The sequence below is a fragment of the Carassius auratus genome, chromosome 41 (assembly GCF_003368295.1).
Source record: "Carassius auratus strain Wakin chromosome 41, ASM336829v1, whole genome shotgun sequence".
Taxonomy (NCBI): domain Eukaryota; kingdom Metazoa; phylum Chordata; class Actinopteri; order Cypriniformes; family Cyprinidae; genus Carassius; species Carassius auratus.
Window position 1 is genome coordinate 26,555,951 of NC_039283.1, and position 23,063 is coordinate 26,579,013.

General features: G+C 31.8%; 1 protein-coding gene across 1 annotated transcript in view; it reads left to right on the forward strand.

The window, feature by feature from the left end:
- LOC113059462 (sodium/hydrogen exchanger 1-like) overlaps positions 1-23,063 on the forward strand; it is a 33,100-nt gene that overhangs the window by 6,769 nt on the left and 3,268 nt on the right. The window contains exons 2-8 of the mRNA XM_026227995.1: positions 10,100-10,560; positions 11,645-11,895; positions 15,701-15,918; positions 16,966-17,168; positions 20,238-20,327; positions 21,179-21,249; positions 21,540-21,716. Of these exons, the coding sequence (XP_026083780.1) occupies positions 10,100-10,560; positions 11,645-11,895; positions 15,701-15,918; positions 16,966-17,168; positions 20,238-20,327; positions 21,179-21,249; positions 21,540-21,716 (1,471 nt within the window). The remainder of the gene's footprint in view (positions 1-10,099; positions 10,561-11,644; positions 11,896-15,700; positions 15,919-16,965; positions 17,169-20,237; positions 20,328-21,178; positions 21,250-21,539; positions 21,717-23,063) is intronic.

Below are 23,063 nucleotides of genomic sequence, written 5' to 3' on the forward strand. Positions count from 1 at the left end.
AATGCTTTGATAGGAGACGCCCGTTTCGACTACCAATCTCACAGTCGAATATTCGACGAGGTGTTATGATTGTGCCATTTTTGGCAATTTGGAGGAGTTCAAACGTCTGATTTGACATAGAACTACTGGTTTTCTCCCAAAGTTATCATACAACCTATTAAGATAATGCTGTGAATAAGAATCGGAAAATAAAAAGAACGTGCATGCATAAATCCATCCACCCCTATAGATTTAAGTTTCACTTTCTATAGTCCGTGACTTATATAACATTTATAATGAAAATACTGTTATAATAAAACGCTGTGAATTTTTAAAGTTTAATTGCCATTTTTCTGCACGTTGTTGCCTGAAGCACGCGTCCACAAAAGGAGTTCATTCAGAGCCGTGCAGATATTATCTTGAATTCGGGGTATTTTGTGCCTATAAGTCGTAAAATTAACCTTATGTTGAATAAATAACGAAGCGTATTCTATATGAGATTAACGACGAGTTAAATCCCATTTGGTTTTCCAAACTGAGGTTTTTATGAGTTGATGAAAAGAGAATTTTTCATTAAATCCTAAAAAATAAAATAATAAATTAAATTAAATTTTTAAAATAAATTAAGTAAAAAAAAAAAAATCATAAAAATAAAATAATAAATTAAATTACATTTTTAAAATAAATTAAGTAAAAAAAAATAATAAAAAAATCATATATATATAAAAAATAAGTATCCCTGCCTTAGTTTAACACAACACTGGAGTATTTCAATATTGACTAACGTTCTATAAATGTCATAAGAGGAAATAAGACAACAGGCCCAGATTTCCAAGGAAAGCATCACAGATTTCAGCTCTCATTGTTCAATCTCTTCTCTGGTTTCATTGATTCGTTGCATGCTACCTCAGTCTAAATCGATCTCCCTTGACCTCAGAGAGTGAAACTGGTTTAGGCTTTGGTTAATCAGTGTTTTCAGCAGACCACCGTCAACCACCGTTCAGGAAAGTGTCCGCCCTAGCCAGAGGGATTACAGCACAGCCCCTTCCCTTTCAAAGCAAACATCCGAATTCTCTGGTCTTTAAACGCTTTGTTGATCCCTAAGGAATCTTTAAGAAGATCTCAGTCCTCTTCAATCAGGATTTAGTTTCTGTTTGGCCGATTGGACTAGTAACTAATGCATATGTATGTTGTCCGTTTGTTAAAGTTTTAAATGTAAACCTGACCAGTTGAATATGGGCGAGACTTATTAATAATTAATTAGCATTCTGTGTTTAATCTTATCAGCATTAAAGGAAACCGATAATTTGAATCTTGTTGACAGACACCTAAGATTTGACCTTTGCCCTTCACTCGGCTCACATATGGCATGCAAAACAATGGCTTTTTTAGAGAATCTTCTAAATGCCATTGTAGCATAGGAATATCATAATCATTCAGTTACATGGTATAAATAAAAATACTATGGCCCGTTCACAAAAATAACAATTTCCAGGTCTTTTTATTTCTGTCATTTTATTAATGCTGCAGTAAAAGTTAAATTAAATAATTGTATTTATCAAGGATGCATTAAATTAATCAAAAAGTGAGAGTAAAGATGTCAGATGTTGGAAAAGATTTCCATTTCAATTAAATGCTGATCATGTGACACTGAAGACTGGAGTAATGATGGTGAAAATATAGCTTTGCATCACAGAAATAAATTATATTCTAAAATGCATTCACATAGAAAATGGTTATTTGAATGTGTAATAATATTTCACAATTTTTGACTTGAAGCAGGAAAACCGCAGCCAACATTGATAATAATCAGAAATGTTTCTTGAGCAGTGAATTAGAATATTTTCATGATTTCTGAAGATCATGTGACACTGAAGACTGGAGGAATGATGCTGAAAATACAGCTGTGCATTACAGGAATAAATTACATTTTATCCATATAGAAAACAGTTCCAGATGATGCTGGCGGTTCACTTGTAACCAAGATCAATGAATCATTGGCACAGCAGTTACGAACATCTTTAGTGACCCTGTGGTCAGAGGAGCTGATGCTGCTTCTCATTTGCGTTTCTTGCCCGTTTACCCCTCAGATTTACATGGCAGAGGTTTGCTTAGCCTGTTCCATCTGCCAAGCCAGAAATTTGACTGACTGATCCAACATCTAAGACTCAACGTGATTAAAAACAAATAAAAAATGCCCGGCGATGAGAACCATCTGCAGATTTCAGGATTCTGTGCAAATCTCCAGCAGCGGTACCCAATAACCAGGGGTTTCAGTTTAGCTAGGTAAAAAATGGCATATAAAAGTTTCACTCGAATTAAGAATATAGAAGATAATTGTTTTCTTTCTGATGTGGCACACATATTTTATCTATATTTTTTTATTTTAATAAAAAAAAAAGCTGGGTGGTTTTAAAAGTGCTTCACAAAATATTCAATGGCATTTTATTTTAATTTTCGCTCCATGTAATTCCTAATTAAGTTCTTAATCTCAGTGCTGCTTTGTCAATGCACTTATTTTGCTGTTCCATAAGCGCCACCTGCTGGCAGAGAGTGGCATTACATTTACATTCGGCCTGTGTGCAGTTTTTGTTTTATTTTTTATTTTTGCCAAAAAACTGACTGAATTTCCATGGCATGTTTTACATTTTAATTGGATGATGAAAACAAGCTTATGTGGATTCAACACATTTAAACAATTCAGTCTGAAATGTGAAGTTAACCATTTTATGAAACTTTTTCAAACCTTTATTTTGTATAGTTTCACAAAGCGGATAAGGAACACGTCTAGGCATATTTCACTCTAAAATCTATTTGCTTGAATAAAATAGGGTTAGTTTTTTCTTTTTTTTGCACCCCCTCCTCCCCAAATTTTCATTATTGTAATGCAAGAAAATCTTATTATTTTTTCACTGTAGATAAGAAAATACACTTGTGGAGCATTTACATTTAAAAGTAAGTCTTTAATTTATGCATATTTAATTAAAACAATATTAACTGACTTTAAGACAAATCGACATCATTAAGACAAATGGAAGTTAAAAATATTGAAAATAAAAACTTTACAAAATATTAAAAAAATAAATAAATCTGAAGCAATCCAAATTAAATGAAAATTTGGTTAGCAATTTTTTTTTTTTTTAGGTTTTTAATTCACATGAAAAAGCCACGATTCAAAAATTATAATTGCCTTTTAAATAAGCCTGTCTTATTTTATGCAAAATGTTGTTTTTCGTTTAATTTTGAGGTCTGAGGATGTTTTCATGATTTATACTCACTCTTTAATAAATGTATTTGTTTATTGAGCGCTGTTGTTTTAATCGCTGAAGCAGGAGCACACACACTCAAGTGTGTTTTCATCTTGGTTACGGGGTTTAGTGTCATGCAAATCATGAACCGTGGTAATTAAATCTTTGGGACTTCGGCAGAAACCAAACACAAAACCTCTAATGCTTCCCTGTCGGGCTAAAGAGAGACCTGTACACGGACATTTACAGCAGTGAAGAATAGCCGTCGATGCTGTTTTACAGGTCTGAGCAAACAACGACCTTTAGATCGCATGCTTCTGAAAGCCTTTCTTTAGAAACGTCTGCGTTGCTTTGTCACTCAAGTAAAAAATGTAAAGCAGTCCTGTCTGCTGTTACTGCATTCTGTGCATGATGCATCAATACATATAATACAGAAAAATCTTACTAGCTGACACATTTCTACCAACACGAGGTGTTTTTATCATTCTGTACGTGTTCATCGCTGCTGGTTTTCAGAGGCAGTCATGAAGACTTTGCTGCTTGTAATTATGGGCTGTCACCAGCACTTTATTGCAGTCTAATGCTTCCTAAAGGGCTTTAGTAAGTGGCATGGAAATGCTTTTGAAATCACACATTTAAATGCACAGTAAAACTGTAATACTTGCATGCAATTCGAAATGGTTGCATTCTTCAGTTTTTTTTTTTTTTTAATATATTTAATTTGTATTTTTTTTTGTGTGTGTATTTTGTCTATTTGAATTTTATATTCATATTATTTTAAATGTATATACTTTTATATATTCATTTTATTATTTTTTTAATTTTTAACATAATTTTTATTTTATTTTAACAGCATTTTTAAATGGCAATTCAAATAATTGGATTCAAGATGTAATTTTTAAAAAATGTTTTTATTTAATTTAATTTTTTTATTATATTTTTGATATATTTCTGGACTTTTTGAGGGAGAGAGACAAAGAGAAACAGAAAAAACACTCTCTTTGCATTAGTGAAGTTTAAATGAGAGATGCTGATTAAATTGGTTTCTCTTTCATACTAGATCCAGTCTTTAGTAATGATGAAAAACCTGCTTTCTAATGTTAGCAATCATCATGACAAGCAGGAAGTATGAAAATGGTGCTTGTGGGCTTGATGACTTTCATTACACTATTAAAAAATAAAAGATCTGACACACTTCAGGTGTGAAACTGATGCATGTTGTTAATTGACGGTAGATTTTCCAGGTATAATAGATTGTAATATCACATGCTGTTGCTGTTATATGAACCAGACCTTGTTCTGCTTTAGTCTGCGTCGGTCTTGTGCTGGATAACGCTTCGGGTCTCACAGGTTTAGCCAGTTTTGATGAATTTGATCTCTGCTCTACTTGATGAATGAGCCAGAAATAACATTGACCATGTCGTAGTATTAATAGTCTTTTCATTCATTTGAGAAAAACATTGCGTTAAACGAGAAATGCAACGTTTGCTTGTGTAAGGAAAGAGCAAACTTTGAATACAAGTTAGAAAAATGATTTAAAAGTCTTGAATGCATCATAATGTCTTCGTATTTGTGAGTATAAATGTTAAATAAGAAATGCAATATTTTTTTTTTTATTTCTTTATTTTTTTTACTGAAACATGCTGCAGCTTTTATTTCAAAGTGATTCTATGAAGCACTTTATGTCACACATGCACAAACACCGATTTGGGTTTGTGCCGAATGATAGAGTAACATATCATTCTTGACTCTTACATGATTACATCTTTGTGTGTATGGCACATTTCCCACATGCTTGTAGTTTTGATTTCACTTAAATCAGAGTCACGCTTTATTTAAAGTTGTGCACTCTCAGAAAAAAAGGTACAAAAGCTGTCACTGGGGAGGTACCTTTTCAAAAGGGACACTTCTGTACTTTTAGGCTTTTAAATGTACACTTAGGTACTAATATGTACCTTTAAGTTACCAATAGGGACTCTTTCTTTAGGTACAAAGGTGTGCCTTTTGAAAAGGTACCGCACCAGTGACCGCTTTTGTACCTTTTTTTCTGAGACTGTAGGCTTTGTATTATACTTGGATTTTAGTATTTTCACCAACAAGTGTTTTATTTAATGAAGGCGATTTTTTTTATTTATTTATTTTTTTTTAAACTCATAAAAATGATTTCCTGTGATCTTTAGCCATGAACACACACGGTTGAATATAACTGGGTTAATATAGTTAACAAAAACATTTTAGGTACTTGGAATAAACCTTAACCAAAAAAAAAAAAAAAGTAAAAGAAATAAACTCAATTTAAGGTGTATTTTAACATTTGTGTTAAAAAAAATATAAAAAATAATAAAATAAAAACTAGTAACGCTAAAAATGACTGAAACATCAAAACTATTGAAACTTTAAAATTAAGGTGAAAGCTGATTTTTAAAAAATTTTTTTTATAAATGACAATGAATCAATACCATGTAAAAATGTCAAAAAACTAAAACTAATAAAAGAAATCACAAAAAACTAAAATTAAAGTAAAAACAGAACATAAAAGATGGTATATGAACAAAGCATGTTTTTTTTTCAATTATTATTTAAAAGGACCGTGTTGTGTGCAGAAGATTTTGACGACTACACACTGCATTTGTTTAAAGTTCTTAAAGCTACAGAACATTCTCTTAATTAATTCCAAGGTTGTAAAGCTACATTGTGTCTTTTTGTGGTGCAAGAAACCTTTATTAAAAGTGTACTGCTGTACATTCTTGACCCTTTCATCCATCTTTCCACCAGTGGTTCCCAAACCTTTCCATTCCACGACCCACCTAGACAAGTATAACCTATGTCACGACCCACCAAAATATTTGAGAAAAAAAAAAAATGGTTGACATTAGTTTAAGCCTAATCTTAAAAGTTTGATGACAAAGTAAGTGTGTCGGCGAGAACGGAGCACAATCCAACACTTTTTCTTTTTTAGAAAAGCATAAGAAGCCAAGCAGAACTATCTGAAACAGTTTGGAAGTTAAAGCGTGAAATGCTCTTTACAAACCGTGGGATGTTGACATTTGTTATGTGCAGTTTAATTAAACACAGGTAACATGTTCACACTATCGGTCTTCATGCAGTTATCTCGTCTCTCCGCTCCAGGGGGTCATTGTTGGCCGTTTGAGGGCCCTGATGATGGGGACGGGGCCAGCATCGAGGTCAGATCATCTCATAATAACTGAGGGATTCTCATGCTGCTATTTTACCCACAGTTGCTGCCAGCCCTTCGTGTATTTGTGTTTAATAGCGCTCTATTAGCACTTTAAGTCCACTAAAAAATTGTTATATTAAATCGCCAAATGCTAATGGCTACAAAATAAACATGTTGTTTGCTTATTAAAATGTATTTATTTATTTATTTTTAAGATCAATTGAAAATAAACTGAATTAATTTATTATATTGTAATTTTTAAGATGCAGAGCAACTAAGCTGTAATTGTTTTTTTTATTAAGCTTATTTTAGTTATTTAATATTATTTTAGTTTTAGTTATTCATGTTTTTTTTTTGATAAATGAAACAATTTAATTGTATTTAATTTAATGTAATTTTATTAATAATATTTGTTTTATTGTTTATTTTGTTTATTTTATTTTTTATAAACAGTTTTTTTATTGTAATTGTTTTGATGGTTTGTGTATTAACTTGTTCATAAACTAAGTAGAAGGTAGCTATATATATATATATATATATATATATATATATATATATATATATATATATATAAAACACTTCAAAATGATGTCCTTCTGATGCATGTGCATGTAGACAAATTTTGTGTTAATTTTTATGTTAACCAAGCCAAAGAAGCTATTTGTTAATGTAATCTTTAATGATCCAGTTAAACTAAACTGAAGTGAGTTATTTATTTAATAATTATATTATATTGTAATTTATATATATATATATATATATATATATATATATATATATATATATATATATATATATATATATATTTGTAATTCATTATATTGTACCTTTTATATTTAAACTAAGCAGATTTTTTTGTTAAATATATAATTTTTAGCATTTGTTTATTTTAGTTATTAAATTTTTCGATAAACAAGTGAAACAAGCCAAGTTATTTGTTTTATTATTAAATTTTATTTAATCATTTATTTGTGTTCAAAACACTTGATGCATGTGCATGTAGACAAATGAATACAATAGTGAAGTTGATTGCATAATAACTAGTGAAAACACTGGGCTGCTTTGGGTGGTTGTCAGTGGAGAAACTGTACAGGGTTAAACAGATGAAGGTTGATCTCTAGATTCAGCTGGAAAGGCCGGATCCATTATAGACCAATCCATTGCTCCCCGCTTTAATTGGCTTTAATTTATGTTGTAATACACAGATCTGATTATGTGGATGCGTAGACAACTATAATGACTTTCTTCAGCTGAAATGAAGACGACGTCAGTCTTTAAATAAACCTCAGATGAATCACTGTTCCATATGAGCTACAGATTTCCTATTTGTCGCATGTTTGACCATCGATGGATTGATTCAGCAGTCGCCTGATGCATGCAGGATCATTTGTGTGGGTTTCTCAAAGAGTATGTGCATGTGTCCTTTATCCAAAAAAACATTCGGCTCTAACAAACGTGCTCTAAATACCTGCAGAATACCTCTTCAGTTAGGAAAAGCCTTGTTGTTGTTGTTTTTCACAACTGCACACAATTGATTGTGACCCTGTCTTGAAGCTTTGACACTTTCGACATCATTCTGCAACTCTGAGGTTCACACACTTAACACGTCAGAGAACAGTTGAGTTCTCACATCGTTTCTGCTGCAGCTCTGCACCGCATCAGCATTTAATTCGGTTATTGCCATGAATTACCTGGTGAATATTTCATGCATGAAAGGAGCCAAATTTGTCCTGTGTTAATTAATGTTAATATTAATCTAAATCTTAATTAATGTACAGAGAATGGAAGCCAGACCCCGGTGTTTGTTTTTTCCTTCCACCAGTTAACGATTTTATTTTATTTTATTTTATTTTATTTTATTTTATTTTATTTTATTCGTTTTGTCAACATGCAGAAATATTAGGATCAACTGTATTATATAATTTTATAATTTTAATATTATAATATTAAATAAATCACTCATAAAAAGTTTTGGTCATATGGCCCCCTCATAATCGTGTTAAATAATCGTGATTACAATATTGACCAAAATAATTGTGATTACGATTTTTGTCATAATCGAGCAGCCCTACTTATCAAAAACTACATCTGGACGATGTTAGGTAGTTTTGCACAAAATTATGCATTTTTATGAAACCTACCTATATTAAAGTGTTTAGATAAAAAAAGAATGCTCTAAAGATACAGTTTGTAGGACCTGCCACTAGAGGGCGCACTATCAAAACAATAAGAATCGTGTGGTTTGATGACGCTAAGAAGGAGCGTGGAATGATGGGATTTGTTGTCTTCTACCCAACCGCTGACAGACATCAAATCAGACGGAAACATAAATCATGGATTTAACGCGAGTTCAACGATTTGCGCAAGTAGATAACATACAAAGTCAATGCAAAGACACGTCCTCGCGCAGGTCTAGAGACGCAATGCCCCGCGTTTGTCGTGTGTATGCCCCATAATACTAATCTTGTTGATCGTTATAATAGCATACGTTTTCTGTAAAGATATGAATCAAAACAACTCCCATGTCGAGTAAAACACAAGCAAGATCGGCTTCTCTTTCTAGTTGAAGTTTGTCGCGAAGCTACTTCAGCATTTGTCCACAACACTGTTGTCATGTGGTTTCTACATCCGATACAGTAGGTGGCGGTATGCATCTGATAAGCCATGGTTGCAATCTACCATAAAACTAAGAAGAAGAAGAACTACTGTCATTGACAGGTGACTGCACTGCCCCGTGTCACTGTTTAGAATGGGAATTTTCTCATGATTTACAAGTAGTAAAAAACATTAGAGATATTGTTAGTAATCAGCTGCACAAAATATATAACACTAGCCTAGTGTTTTTCGGATATTTTACTGCAAATATCTTACAAATTGTACCTTTAAAGCTGCGGTAGGTAACTTTTGAGGCTCTAGCTGTCAATAAACAGAACTGCTTGCGTCTTGCGGAAGAACATCGTAGCCGGAACTACTTCTCTCTGTTTATGTCTCTGAAAAATCACAAAGGTACTGGGTTACTCCGCCGCGGTATCCCCGAAGCAATCTAAAATAGTCCGAATATAAACACTTATTATAGGTGCACCCTAGTGATTCAGGACAAGCAAAAAACACGGTTTGGAAAATGGATTCATGGTGTACTCGCTTATTATATACATTTTTCTACATTTTGAACACAAACAAAGTTACGGACTGCAGCTCTGATTGGTTGTTTCTTACCAGGAGCGGATGTATTTCTGCAAATGGCAATAGGACACTGGGAGGAGCCAGAGGAGCTTGATTTTTTTTTTCACAGATTATCCGTCTTATATTCTAATGTCAGGACATAATGACAGGTTTAAACAAATATGTAAAAATAAATATTTTTACAAAAGTTAACTACTGCAGCTTTAAGCTAGAATAAAAACCTTTTTTTTTTTTTTTCAAACAGATTTTTTTTTTTTTTCAAGAAGCTCTGATCTTTATTTCGGTGCATTGCATATTCAAATTCGTACAGAAAAAAAAAAAAAAAAAAAAAAAATATATATATATATATATATATATATATATATATATATATATATATATATATAAATTAGGATAACTTTGGTTTCAGTGTTTCTGGTGGAAAATGAATTCCAGAGCATCACCATTTCTATGAAATCCTAAAGAATTCAGTGCGCCGTCTTCATGCATCCATGCTCCTCTTTACGTGTAGGTTTCCACCTGATGCCTCGCTTGTCCTCCATCGTGCCCGAGAGCTGTCTGCTGATCGTGGTGGGTCTGCTGGTCGGGGGTCTCATAAAGCTGGTGGGCGAAGTCCCTCCGGTGCTGGAGTCCAAGATCTTCTTCTTCTACCTGCTGCCTCCCATCATCCTCGACGCCGGCTACTTCCTGCCCATTCGGCAATTCACGGAGAACCTGGGCACTATTCTGATGTTTGCAGTGGTGGGAACGCTCTGGAACGCCTTCTTCGTGGGTGGTCTTCTGTATGGAGTTTGCCAGCTCCAGAGCGCTAATCTGGGGGACGTGAACCTCCTGTCGTGTCTTCTATTCGGCTCCATCCTCTCAGCCGTGGACCCCGTGGCTGTTCTGGCTGTGTTCGAGGAGATCCACATTAACGAGCTGCTCCACATCCTGGTGTTCGGAGAGTCTTTACTCAATGACGCCGTCACTGTGGTGAGTATGTGGAATGACTATAGGCAATGGTTAAATATTACCATATAAAAAATATACTGTCTTTATGTTGGTGCGAAATTCATTTGAAAATTGAATGCGAAATTATTGCAATATAAAAGTATATTTAAAAACATTAATGTTGCGTGGGATTGATTGTGATTTAAATTCAGAAAAGAAAATGTGAGATTAATAAATATGTGGATATATATATATATATATATATATATATATATAGAGAGAGAGAGAGAGAGAGAGAGAGAGAGAGAAATAATTTGCAATTAATGTTTTACATAGCACTGTATATTATTTATTTATTAAAATTAATTTATTTTAATATATATATATATATGTATATATGTATGTAAAATGAAGTGAGCTACAATAAATAATTTGTATATAAACGATGTATATTATTTATTCTATTTAAATTACACACAGATATATATATATATATATATATATATATATATATATATATATATATATACATATATATATATATATATATATATATACATATATATATATATATAAATAACTGTGTATATATATATATATATATATATATATATATATATATATATATATATAACTGTGTGTATATATATATATATATATATACACAAAAATACAGATATAGAGAAAAATATATTTTTATGAACATAATACAGTTTGCAAATAAGCAATATATATTATTTATTCAAATTAATTTATTATTATTATTATTAAGATAGCTAGACAGACATTTAATTTGCAATTTCATTTTAATTAATTAAATTATTGCATATTAATATTATAACAACTAATACAAATATGACCCATACTGGGTTCATAACATTGTTATTATTTTATATATCTATATATATTGTATTTATATTTCCATACTGGGTTCGTAACATTGTTATTATTTTATATATCTATATATATTGTATTTATATTTGTAAAAATAGTAATAATATTTTTTAAGTTAATTAAAATTCTTAATACATTTTTTTAATGAAACGCCTGTTAATTTTAGTACGGTGGCAGCACTATATGTCTTGTGTGTGTAATGCAGTGCTGGTGTTGATCTGTGATGCTGCAGGTGCTCTATCATCTCTTCGAGGAGTTCTCCAATGCCAATACGATCACTGCCACCGATGTGTTTCTGGGTGTGGTGTGTTTTCTGGTCGTGTCGTTGGGTGGCATCGTGGTGGGTGCCATCTACGGCATCCTGGCGGCCTTCACGTCACGCTTCACCTCGCACACGCGTGTCATCGAGCCTCTGTTCGTCTTCGTCTACAGCTACATGGCTTACCTGTCGGCCGAGGTGTTTCATCTGTCCGGCATCATGGCGTAAGTGTTGTCTCAGTATCAGTGAGATGCTAATACACTGTTTAGTTCATAATTTGAATTATTTTATTTTTATTTTTATTTTTTTCCATTTTACATTCAATTAAATTTCATTTTTATTTATCTTTGTTTTAAATGTAAAAAAAATAAATAAATAAATAAAAAAAAATATATATATATATATATATATATATATATATATATATATATATATCTTTTTATATTTTAGTGCATCTAGTACATTTACTACTTTTCAGATAAGGTTTGTTTTAAGTAACGCAAATAATTTTATCTTTTGTTTTGACTTGAGTTAAAGTTTTAGCATTTTTTATTTATTTATTTAATATGTTTATATAGGTACATTTTTAGTTTTAGTTATTTTAGTGCATCAAGTAGATAAATAGAAAATGTTGCTTAAAAATTAAGTTTTGTTATTGTATTTTATTTCAAGTTACGGAAGTGTTTTATTATGGCTTTAGTTTAATTTGAGTTTTTTTTTATTATTAGTTTTCTTTTAAATATGACTATAAAGTTTTTATGAATTTTTATTTCACTTTTAGTTTTAGTTATTTTAGACTACACTAAAACTAAAAAGCTGCCTTGGCAACTAGTTATTTTAAACAAAACTAAAAAGTTTTTTGTTGTTTTATTTTAAAATAAAATGCATTTTTTATATATATATATATATATATATATATATATATATATATATATATATATATATAATTAACTATAATATCCCTGTTTGCTTAAGTGACTTTTTACATGTTGCTGAAACATTTTTATTTGTAATAACATGCACCAATAAATTGTGCACAAATAGATGGGGAAAAAATGAAAATGTAAAAAAGAAAAAAATATAATTTTTTTTTCCATTTAGATTTTTTTTTTTTTTTTGTGAAATTTTTTAGAATGTTTTTTTATTTGGTACAACAGTGAGTCACACACAGGAGCATGCATTAATGTTGAATTTCTTTAACATTAAATTAAATTGCACGTTTATGGGGTTTTGTTTCTTTTGAAAATGTTTGCTGAGGACTCTCCAAAATTGCATAAGAGATAAGCGATCAGGGCAGGTTTTTCTCCGAGTAGAAAGCATCCAGTGATTTAACAGCTTGTCACAGACACTTGATCAGTCACTGCTCGTGAGTAACAGGCTGTCAGAGCTCGCTCAATACCTCGGCACTGAAGACGGCTGTCGGTTATGATCTGGTGATGCTCGAGCGGATGATAAAGCAAGTCTGAAGCTCTGACAGCGATGTGATTCACAGTGTGCATCAAGGTCCGCCGAACTGATCCACCCATCACAACAACAAACCAATACTAATGTGCCGTTCTGACTAGGGCTGGGCCGAGGATTATTGTTCAAACATTCTTTTCTTTGTTTTTGAAATAGGTTAAAGTCAGTAAGGATGCATTGAACTGATTAAAAGTGACAGTAAAGATATTAATAATGTTACAAAAGATTTCTGTTTTAAATAAATGCTTTTCTTTTGAACTTTCGATTTATCAAAGTATCGTGAAAAATAAAATGCATCACAGTTTCCACAAAAATATGAAGCAGCACAACTGTTTTCAACATTGATAATAATAAAAGCCCCTTATTTGACAAATGAATACATAAAATAACAAGTAATTGCTGTATTTCTCATTGGATTATTTTTCTAAATGCTTATTAAATTGGTTACAAAAACTAATGTTTTATGTAAATCATTGTAGTATTTAAGTTGTGCAGCGTCTTGTCTGACAAAAAAAAGCTTTTGTTGTAAATTTGTAATATTAATATCAGTTGATTTTTAAATAATAAAAATGTAGTTATTTGTACTAAATCATACAAAAAAATAATCCAGAAAGATTTAATAAAATGGAAAACATGAAAAAAAACCCTACTGAATCTTGTTTACAACATCAGAAATTATTGATTGATGATTTGTGATCAAATTGATGATTTGATCACAGGAATAAATTATATTTTACAACATATTGACATAGAAAAAAACTAATTTTAAATTGTAAAAATATTTCACAATATTACTTTGATTTTACTGTATTTTTCTCAAATACAAAATTAATTTTGCTGAGCAGAAGAGACTTTTCAAACATAAAAAAAAAAAAATCATTATTAGTGCATGCATTTGCTTTTATTTGTCTAAAAGTGTTTTTACCCTGATTAAAAACAGCACATGGACACATAACAGTCTCGAATGATTATTGCTCTATAAAATGCCACATTTCTTTTTCTTGATCTGTGAACTAGTCTATTATGCAAAGCATTCTCCGGAAGGCACAGCTCACTGCGGTCACAGGAAGTGTTGTCACAGATGCCCTTTAAAAAGAGGAACAGATGAGAACAGGAGGAACCCAGGAGTGAAAATGATCAACCCTGATAATGTTCTCAAAGGTTGAACTTTCTGACAGAAGCCAGTCACTTCGGCTGTTTTTCATGACCTCACCGTCGCCTTTCAGACTCGTCTCGACTGGAGGTGGAATTAGTTCCTGACATGTCGAGTTAAATGAGGCTGACCGAGATGTTCCCTTTCAAGGGGCGTATGCTTATATTTTTTGATGAGTTATTGACAGACAGTTATGCAAACTGTTGGCGTGCTGCGATATGCAAGGGCTTGTCGAAATCAGCCCTTGGATCAAACTGACTGAATTACGACAGAAATAAATTACTAATGTATTTGTCAACGTGGTTATACATTGTATTGTATTATTGTTATTTTATTATTATTATGTAAGGAATATCATAAAAAAAACTATTATTTGGGTTAAGGTTAGCAGCACCTTATTTGACTAATAATAAATAAATATGCAATGTTATATTGTTTTGTTAAAGTGTTATATTTTTATTTGACTACATTTTAAAAGATTAGTTACATTTTTTACATTTTATGATTTTAGTATTGCTTAGAGAAGTAATTATTATTATTATTATTATTATTATTATTATTATTATTATTATTGTTGTTGTTGTTGTCATACAACCAAAGTATTTAGTTTTAATTTCTATTGAATACAAGCACCATATTTATAAAAAAAATAAAGAAAAATAAAATAAAATTAAAAAATGCAATGTTTTGCTTTAATTATATTTTTGTTTTCCGAATTAAAGGGGTGGTTGATTGCTATTTCACTTTTTTTTAACGTTAGTTTGTAATGTTGCAGTTTGAGCATAAACGATATCTGCAAAGTTGCAACGCTGAAAGATCAATGCAAACAAGATATCGTCTTTTACAATTCTAGCAGTTTAATGCCTACAAAAATGGCTGGTAAGGGACTACAACAAGCTTCTTCCTGGGTCATGAACCCAGATAAACCCCGCCCCCAGGAACATGTGACAAAGGGGGCGGGGCCGTATTGTGCTACTTTAGAGAAGAGGAAGAGAAAACTAGGGGTGCACATAAAAATCTGTGCATATATAAATCGCGATTCTGTCTTCTAACGACAAATTGTTCCATTTATTCATTGCTATTTTTCTAAGGAATATAATGCAATTTAAAAAAAAGAAAAAATGCAATTTTTTTTATATTTTCATTTGTTTTTAAAAGAATGGTTACAAAGGTTTATGAAGTCGTTTAATCAGATACCGTATTTAATGATGAATGTGTAAAACACAATCTACCAAAAAATAAAATGGAAAACAAACAAAGTTATGATTGCATTGATTCTCAAGGCCTAAAACAAACACATGCAATTCCCGATTGAATGAAATTAATATTGTGAAAAATCTTGATATCAGATGATATGGAGGAAGGATATGAGGATGTTGTCATGTCAGTAATGTGGGTGGATCTTCTGTCTTCAGACTAATCGCATGTGGAGCCGTCATGCGTCCTTACGTGGAGGCCAACATTTCCCATAAATCCCACACCACCATCAAGTACTTCCTGAAGATGTGGAGCAGCGTGAGCGACACGCTCATCTTCATCTTCCTGGGAGTGTCGACGGTGGCCGGGCCGCACGAGTGGAACTGGATCTTCGTGGGGGCGACCCTCTTTTTCTGTTTGGTGGCGCGTGTTCTGGGTGAGTGTGGCTTTTTGGTTATTATTCACTAGACTTCATTAGAAGTATAACTCAGAAAGTCTCACTCCTGGGGTGTCAGTGCGATTGTGTGTATTTACATCATAGGTTCAGGGAAGGTCCATCATCTCCAAGTAGTTCCTTGCGATATGATACATTTATATATAAAATATAAATACTATACAAACATATAATAAAAGTGCATATATCAAATTCTTTTTACTGTGTTTTTAATTTGCATTTCATGTTCATATCATATATATATATTTAGTTAATGTAAAATCAAAATATATGATCAAATAAAATCTTTAAAAAAATAAAATGATATTAAATAATATTTACACTTTTTGTTGTATAATACTTACATTACTTAAATTAAATACTTGCAAAAAATATAATAAATATATTACAGTAAACTAATTAAATATATATATTTTTAATCATAATGGGGGAAAGAAATTAAGAGACCACTTGAAAAATCTCAGTTTCTCAGTTTTATATATAAAAATATATTAATAAACTTTTTTATTATTATTTGTAGCTGTGTGTGTGTACAAATATATAAATTAATTAAATAATTAATTTGATGTAAAATATAATTTTTTGATCAAAATCGTAAATAAAATAAAATATCACAATATAATATATACACTTTTTATTGTATATGGGTTCAGAAAAGGTGAAAAATGAAATTAATAAAAATAATTTAACTAATACAAAAGGTGAAATATTTGCTAAAAATTTTAAAAATATATATTAATTTAAATGAAAATACATTATAAAAGTATTATAACATTTTTAAATAAATATACTATTTTTAGTGAAAATTTAAAAAGTATATATTGTTTATTTTTGTATTCAATTGTTATTTAAGTTAATTGAGTGTATAGATATATGAAGGTCCATCATCGTTAAGTAATTACGATGAACTGTGTTTTGATTTTAATAACTTTGACTTTAGAGACTTCAGTTCACGTAATTAAAGAAGCGGTTGTATTCTTCGGTTCTCTCAGTGCTTGTGTTTATTGAAATGTTTTGTTTTATCCAAAGGTGTAATCGGCTTGACCTTCGTGATCAACAAGTTCAGGATCGTCAAACTCACGTCTAAGGACCAGTTCATCATCGCTTACGGCGGTCTGAGAGGAGCGATCGCCTTCTCCCTGGTCTATCTGCTGAGCTGTGATCACTTCCCCAGGAAGAACATGTTCCTCACCGCCATCATCACGGTCATCTTCTTCACCGTGTTTGTGCAGGTCAGTGTCCGGCTCCTCACATCCAGCACAGGGAGGATTTCCCTTCAGATGAATCCCCATCAGATCCTTCCGTGTTTTCTGCATTGAGTGTAGCTGAGTGATGCCAGATTCTTTGAGATATGATACACGTTCATTTTATACGTTTTTAATGATTTTATAAAAATATTTTAATGTCTAGAAAATGTTACAATATTTTATATATGTATAAAATATAGAATAGAAATAAACACACACACACACACACACACACACACACACACACATATATATATATATAAACCTAAAATGAAATGCAAATTAAAAGTACAGTAAAAATTATTTGATATAATATATGAACTTTTATTATAATAAAATTGTATTTATATATGTGTATGTGTGTGTGTGTGTGTGTGTGTGTGTGTGTGTGTAGTTTTAAGATAGATAGATAAAGCTAAAAATAATTAAGAATACAAGTAAAAAATATATATAATTCATGTGTATGTACACACACACATATATATATATATTATATATAGAAACATAAAATGAAATGCAAATTAAAAGTACAGTAAAAATTATTTGATATAATATATGCACTTTAATTTTGTTTGTATAGTGTTTATGTGTGTGTGCATGTGTGTGTGTGTGTGTGTGTGTGTGTGTGTATAAATGTATGTATTTTTAAGAGATAGATAAAACTAAAAAGAATTAAGAATAAAAGTAAAAAAAAAATCTATAATTTATGTATATGTGCGCACACACACACGCACACACATATATATATATATATATATATATATATATATATATATATATATATATATATATATATATATATATATATATAATAAAAATAAATATATGCACTTTTTATTGTGTATAGTATAAATATATACATTTATTTAATATAAAATATATAATTTATTTTGTATAAATATAAATTGATTTATAAAATTTATAAAATTATATAAAGGATGTGTCTGAATAATATTGTGAGAAAAAAGAATGATTATATCGGCATTACTCAAGATCTGATTAGGTGAATTTAGGTGAATTTGACAATGCAAATCAATTAAATTCTGTGTAAAGATTTCAACTACGATGAAACACCAATCCTAATGTTAATGTTTCTGCTGAAAACATCTCTTTGAGAGAGCTGCGGGAACCCTGATGCCTCTCACAAATGCATGAGCTGCTGAAAATGGTGAAAGTGACCCTCTTGGTCTCTGTTTTGAATGACTGATATCGTAACAAGAGTCTTTCTGCGTTGTGCTACAAGAGAGCAGAACCAGCGTAGAGTCTGTTTACAATACACAGACATGATCAGATCCAGATCTCCACAGGTTTACTGATGTTTTAGTGTGTCCGAGTGCTTTAGCGTTGTGCTAAACTGTTCTGCAGATCTAGTGTACTGTAAATCTCGCCGCTCTCAAATAGTTTTAATTCACCCTTCCACAAATTAAAGCCGTAACAAGATTTTATTTTATTTTATTTTATTTTTATGTATTTATTTTTTTATTTAATATATATATTTGTTTTTTTATTATTATAATGCAGTGGAAAATTTATTGTATAATTATAATAATTTATAATATTGTAATATTAATTATGCAGAATTAAATTTAAAGCATTGGCTTTCATGCAATTTTATTTTTAACTCTTTGTGGACAATGCATATAAGAGAATATCAGGGTTTTTTTCTATCTTTTTTTTTTTTTTTTTTTGCGATGCAGTTCTGTCTAATGCAGTGACTTTCATACAGTCTTGGGTGCATTATTTGGGGTCTCTGCAACACTCTGTGAACTCGCTGCATAGAGTTTGTGCTGTTCACAGGAAGTGGGATGTGGAGACCGTCTGCAGTGTCAGATGTGATGGTGCGTTTGCTATTGCTGCATGCGGTGTAGCTTGATCTCTGCCGGCATCTGGCCTTAAGGAAAAGCCCTCTTCGATAGTGTAACAAACGCTGTCACAGCATCAGTGCTCAGAATACTGTAGTACGAGCGATGAGGACACGTTATGAATTACAGCTCAGGACAGGAGGTGCTACCCATGTTTGTTTTCATGAAAAGTGAGTTCAACCCATAGGTGTAATGGTTTTTATTCTGTAGAAACTGTATATTCTATCGCCCTACACCAACCCTACACCTAACCCTAACCCTCACAGGAAACTTTGTGCATTTTTACTTTCTCAAAAAAACTCATTCTGTATGATTTATAAGTGTTTTGAAAAATGGAGACATGGGTTATGTCCTCATAAGTCACCCTCTCCTTGTAATACCTGTGTCATACCCATGTCATTATACAGAGTTGTGTCCTGATATGACACAAAAACATGCCCCCACACACACACACACACACACACACACACACAGACACACACACAAACCGTGTTACAATGCATAGTTTAATTTAATCTTATGCAGTGCAATGCAATTATATCTAATGCATTGATAGATCTGCTTTAGTAGTCTGTGAGAAATATTCAGCTGGACAGTTTTGCTATATACATTTTTTATTTCATATCATTATATTATGCTATTTTAATTATTTTATATTTTATGTTATACTATTTTATGAAATTATACCTAATTCAGTGGCAGATCTGTTTTTAGAATTATTTGAGAATTGCTGTTCGACAGTAGTGCTATTGTATTGATTTGTATTTTATTATATTATTGTGCTATTTTATATTATTTTATGTGCTTATATTTCTAATGCGGTGACAAATCTGTTTTAGAAGTCTGAGGAATATATTTAAATGGAAAATTTGGCTATTTAATAATTATATTATTTCATTCTGATGTGCCATTTTAATTTTATACTATTTTATGCAATTATATCTAATTCGGTGGCAGATGTGTTTTTAGAATTCTTTGAGAAATGCTTTGTTTGAAAATAGTGCTACTTTATTGATTTGAATTGTATTATTTTAATAGTGCTACTATTTGAGCTTTTTTAAGCAGAGCAATGCAGTTTCTAATGCAATGACTTCCATGCAATTTTAGGTTTACCTGTTTGGGTCCACTGTCATAGTTTTGCATTTCAATAGGATAGCACTCATCAATTTGTCTCCTCTCTTTGTTCTGGCAGGGCATGACCATTCGTCCTCTGGTGGACCTCCTGGCGGTGAAGAAGAAGCAGGAAACGAAGCGATCTATTAATGAAGAGATTCACACACAGGTTCTGCTCTTCTCTGAGTTTCTCCCATCTCTGATTCAGGAATATTTGATGCTTTCTGGATATTCTGCATGTCTCGAAGTGATTAGATTACACAGTCCTGATCATAATAAAGCCGGGCTGGGTTAGAGGAGATAATTATGATAAGTGAATTATTATATGTATTTTCATTACATCCAGTGCTACTGGAGACGAGTGTTTGAGTGCCACCTGCTGGTCACAAACTGGTACAATCACAGTTTTTCAGAAGATAAACACTGCTTGATATATTTAGAATGACAGGTATCAAAACATTTCAAGACCAAGTGTCCAAATGAATCCCTTAAAATCTGCCTAGAATGTTTCCAGGTCATATTTTAACACAAACCTACAGGGTAACAGTAATGAATTTGATTTTGCATAAAGAAAACGATGCTGATTTTTATCCCACGATGATTTTTGCATGGTGACGTTTATTTTATTTTATTTTTCAAGTATGCACCATAATGCATAAAAAAAAAAAACTTAATTGCAAACATTTATAAATGCTGTAGTATTTACTGGTTGAATTAAAAACTAATTTAAAAAAAGATTAAAATGGTAAATGCATTCAGGACAATAGGGCTGGGAAAATAAATCGATGCATCGCGAATCGAGAAATGATTCAGCATTGATTCTGCGATTTTTCCCGAATGCATCGCGATTTTTTCTTGAATCGATTTTTGAGCTTAGTTTTGAACAGCAGAGGGCGCTGCATGCTTTAGAAACACCCGTACTCTGCTCGTTTCCAAATCCTTACACACACTTGCACCTAAAATAATCATTCATTAATCTATTAATCTACAGCACATCTATTGTCATCTTGTTGATTTTAGTTTTTGGATCATCTGCTAACCGGCATCGAGGACATCTGCGGACATTACGGACACCATCACTGGAAGGACAAGTACGGATAAGTCTGGTCTTGACGATTTCGATGCGATATGTATTTTGATGATGGGTTTTTGAAACCAGATTAGTTTAGTTGGTTGAGTGAACAGATCTTTTCCTGCTGCTGCAACAGAGAAAGTGAGATTTAGGATCAAATTTAGGTCAGAGATGGTTATATTCTACATCCATTTCAGACAAAGCGTCAGTGTTTCTCTGCCACTGATGACGCAAGAGGAAGGGTTTTATCAAATGGATAAAAGATGAGCATGATTTTATGAGAGCTTCACCTCTTCTGCTCCTTTCCAGGCTGAACCGGTTCAATAAGAAGTACGTGAAGAAGTGCCTGATAGCAGGCGAGCGCTCCAAAGAACCACAGCTGATCGCCTTCTACCACAAGATGGAGATGAAGCAGGCCATCGAGCTGGTGGAGAGCGGCGGAGGATCCAAGCTGCCCTCGGCCATGCCGTCCACCGTCTCCATGCAGTGAGTGTTTCCAATCACGCTTGATTTGGGCTAGAATTTATGGCACGTAGACAGAATTTAAGGAATGTGCATTGAATTTAAGGAGCGATTATAGCATGTTTGGGATGAATGAAGAATGTGTGGAACTAATGTGTTTTTAAAGGAAGAATTTTTGATGGACTTTGGAATGTGTATGGAATGCATATAGAGTCTGGAATGTGTAAAGAATTTCGAGCACGTGGAATATATGCAATTTGGGTGGGATGTGTAAGGATTTTAAGGAACGAGTGGAATGTGTGCAATTTATGGAATGCGTATGGAAGGTTTAAGGAATGTATATAATGCATTCAGAATGTATGCAATTTAAGAATAGCATATAGAATTTGGAATGTGTTTAGAGAAGAGTGGAATGTGTGCAATTTATGGAATGCATATAGAATGTGGAATGTATGGAAGGTGTTTTATGGAAGGAATTTATATAATGCATGCAGAATGTATGCAATTTATTGAATGCATATAATGTATGGATTGTGTAAGGAATTCATAGAATATGTGGAATTTGTACAATTTATTGAATGCATATAATGCATGGATTGTGTAAGGAATTCAGAGAATATGCAGAATTTGTACAATTTATTGAATGCATATAATGCATGGATTGTGTAAGGAATTCATAGAATATGTGGAAATTGTACAATTTATGGAAGGTGTAAGGAATTAATATAATGCATGCAGAATTAATGAATTTTTTGAATTGCATATAGAATGTGGAATGAGTAAGGAATTTAGAGAAGAGTGGAATGTGTGCAATTTATGGAATGCATATAGAATGTGGAATGTATGGAAGGTGTTTTATGGAAGGAATTTATATAATGCATGCAGAATGTATGCAATTTATTGAATGCATATAATGCATGGATTGTGTAAGGAATTCAGAGAATATGCAGAATTTGTACAATTTATGGAATGCATATAGACTTTATGGAATGTTTAAGGAATTTATATAATGCATGTACAATTAATTAAATTTATGAATTGCATATACTGTAGAATGTGGAATGTGTAAGGAATTTAGAGAATGAGTGCAATGAGTACAATTTATAGAATGCATATAGAATTTATGGAATGTATAAGGAATTTATTTAATGCATGCGGAATGAATGCAATTGATTGAATGCATATAATATATGGATTGTGTAATGAATTCAGAGAATATGCAGAATGTGTACAATTTATGGAATGCATGTGGAAGGTGGAAGGAATTTATATAATGCATGTGGAATTAATGAAATTTATTAATTGCATATAGAATGTGGAATGTGTAAGTAATTTAGAGAATATGTGGAATGTGTACAGTTTATGGAATGC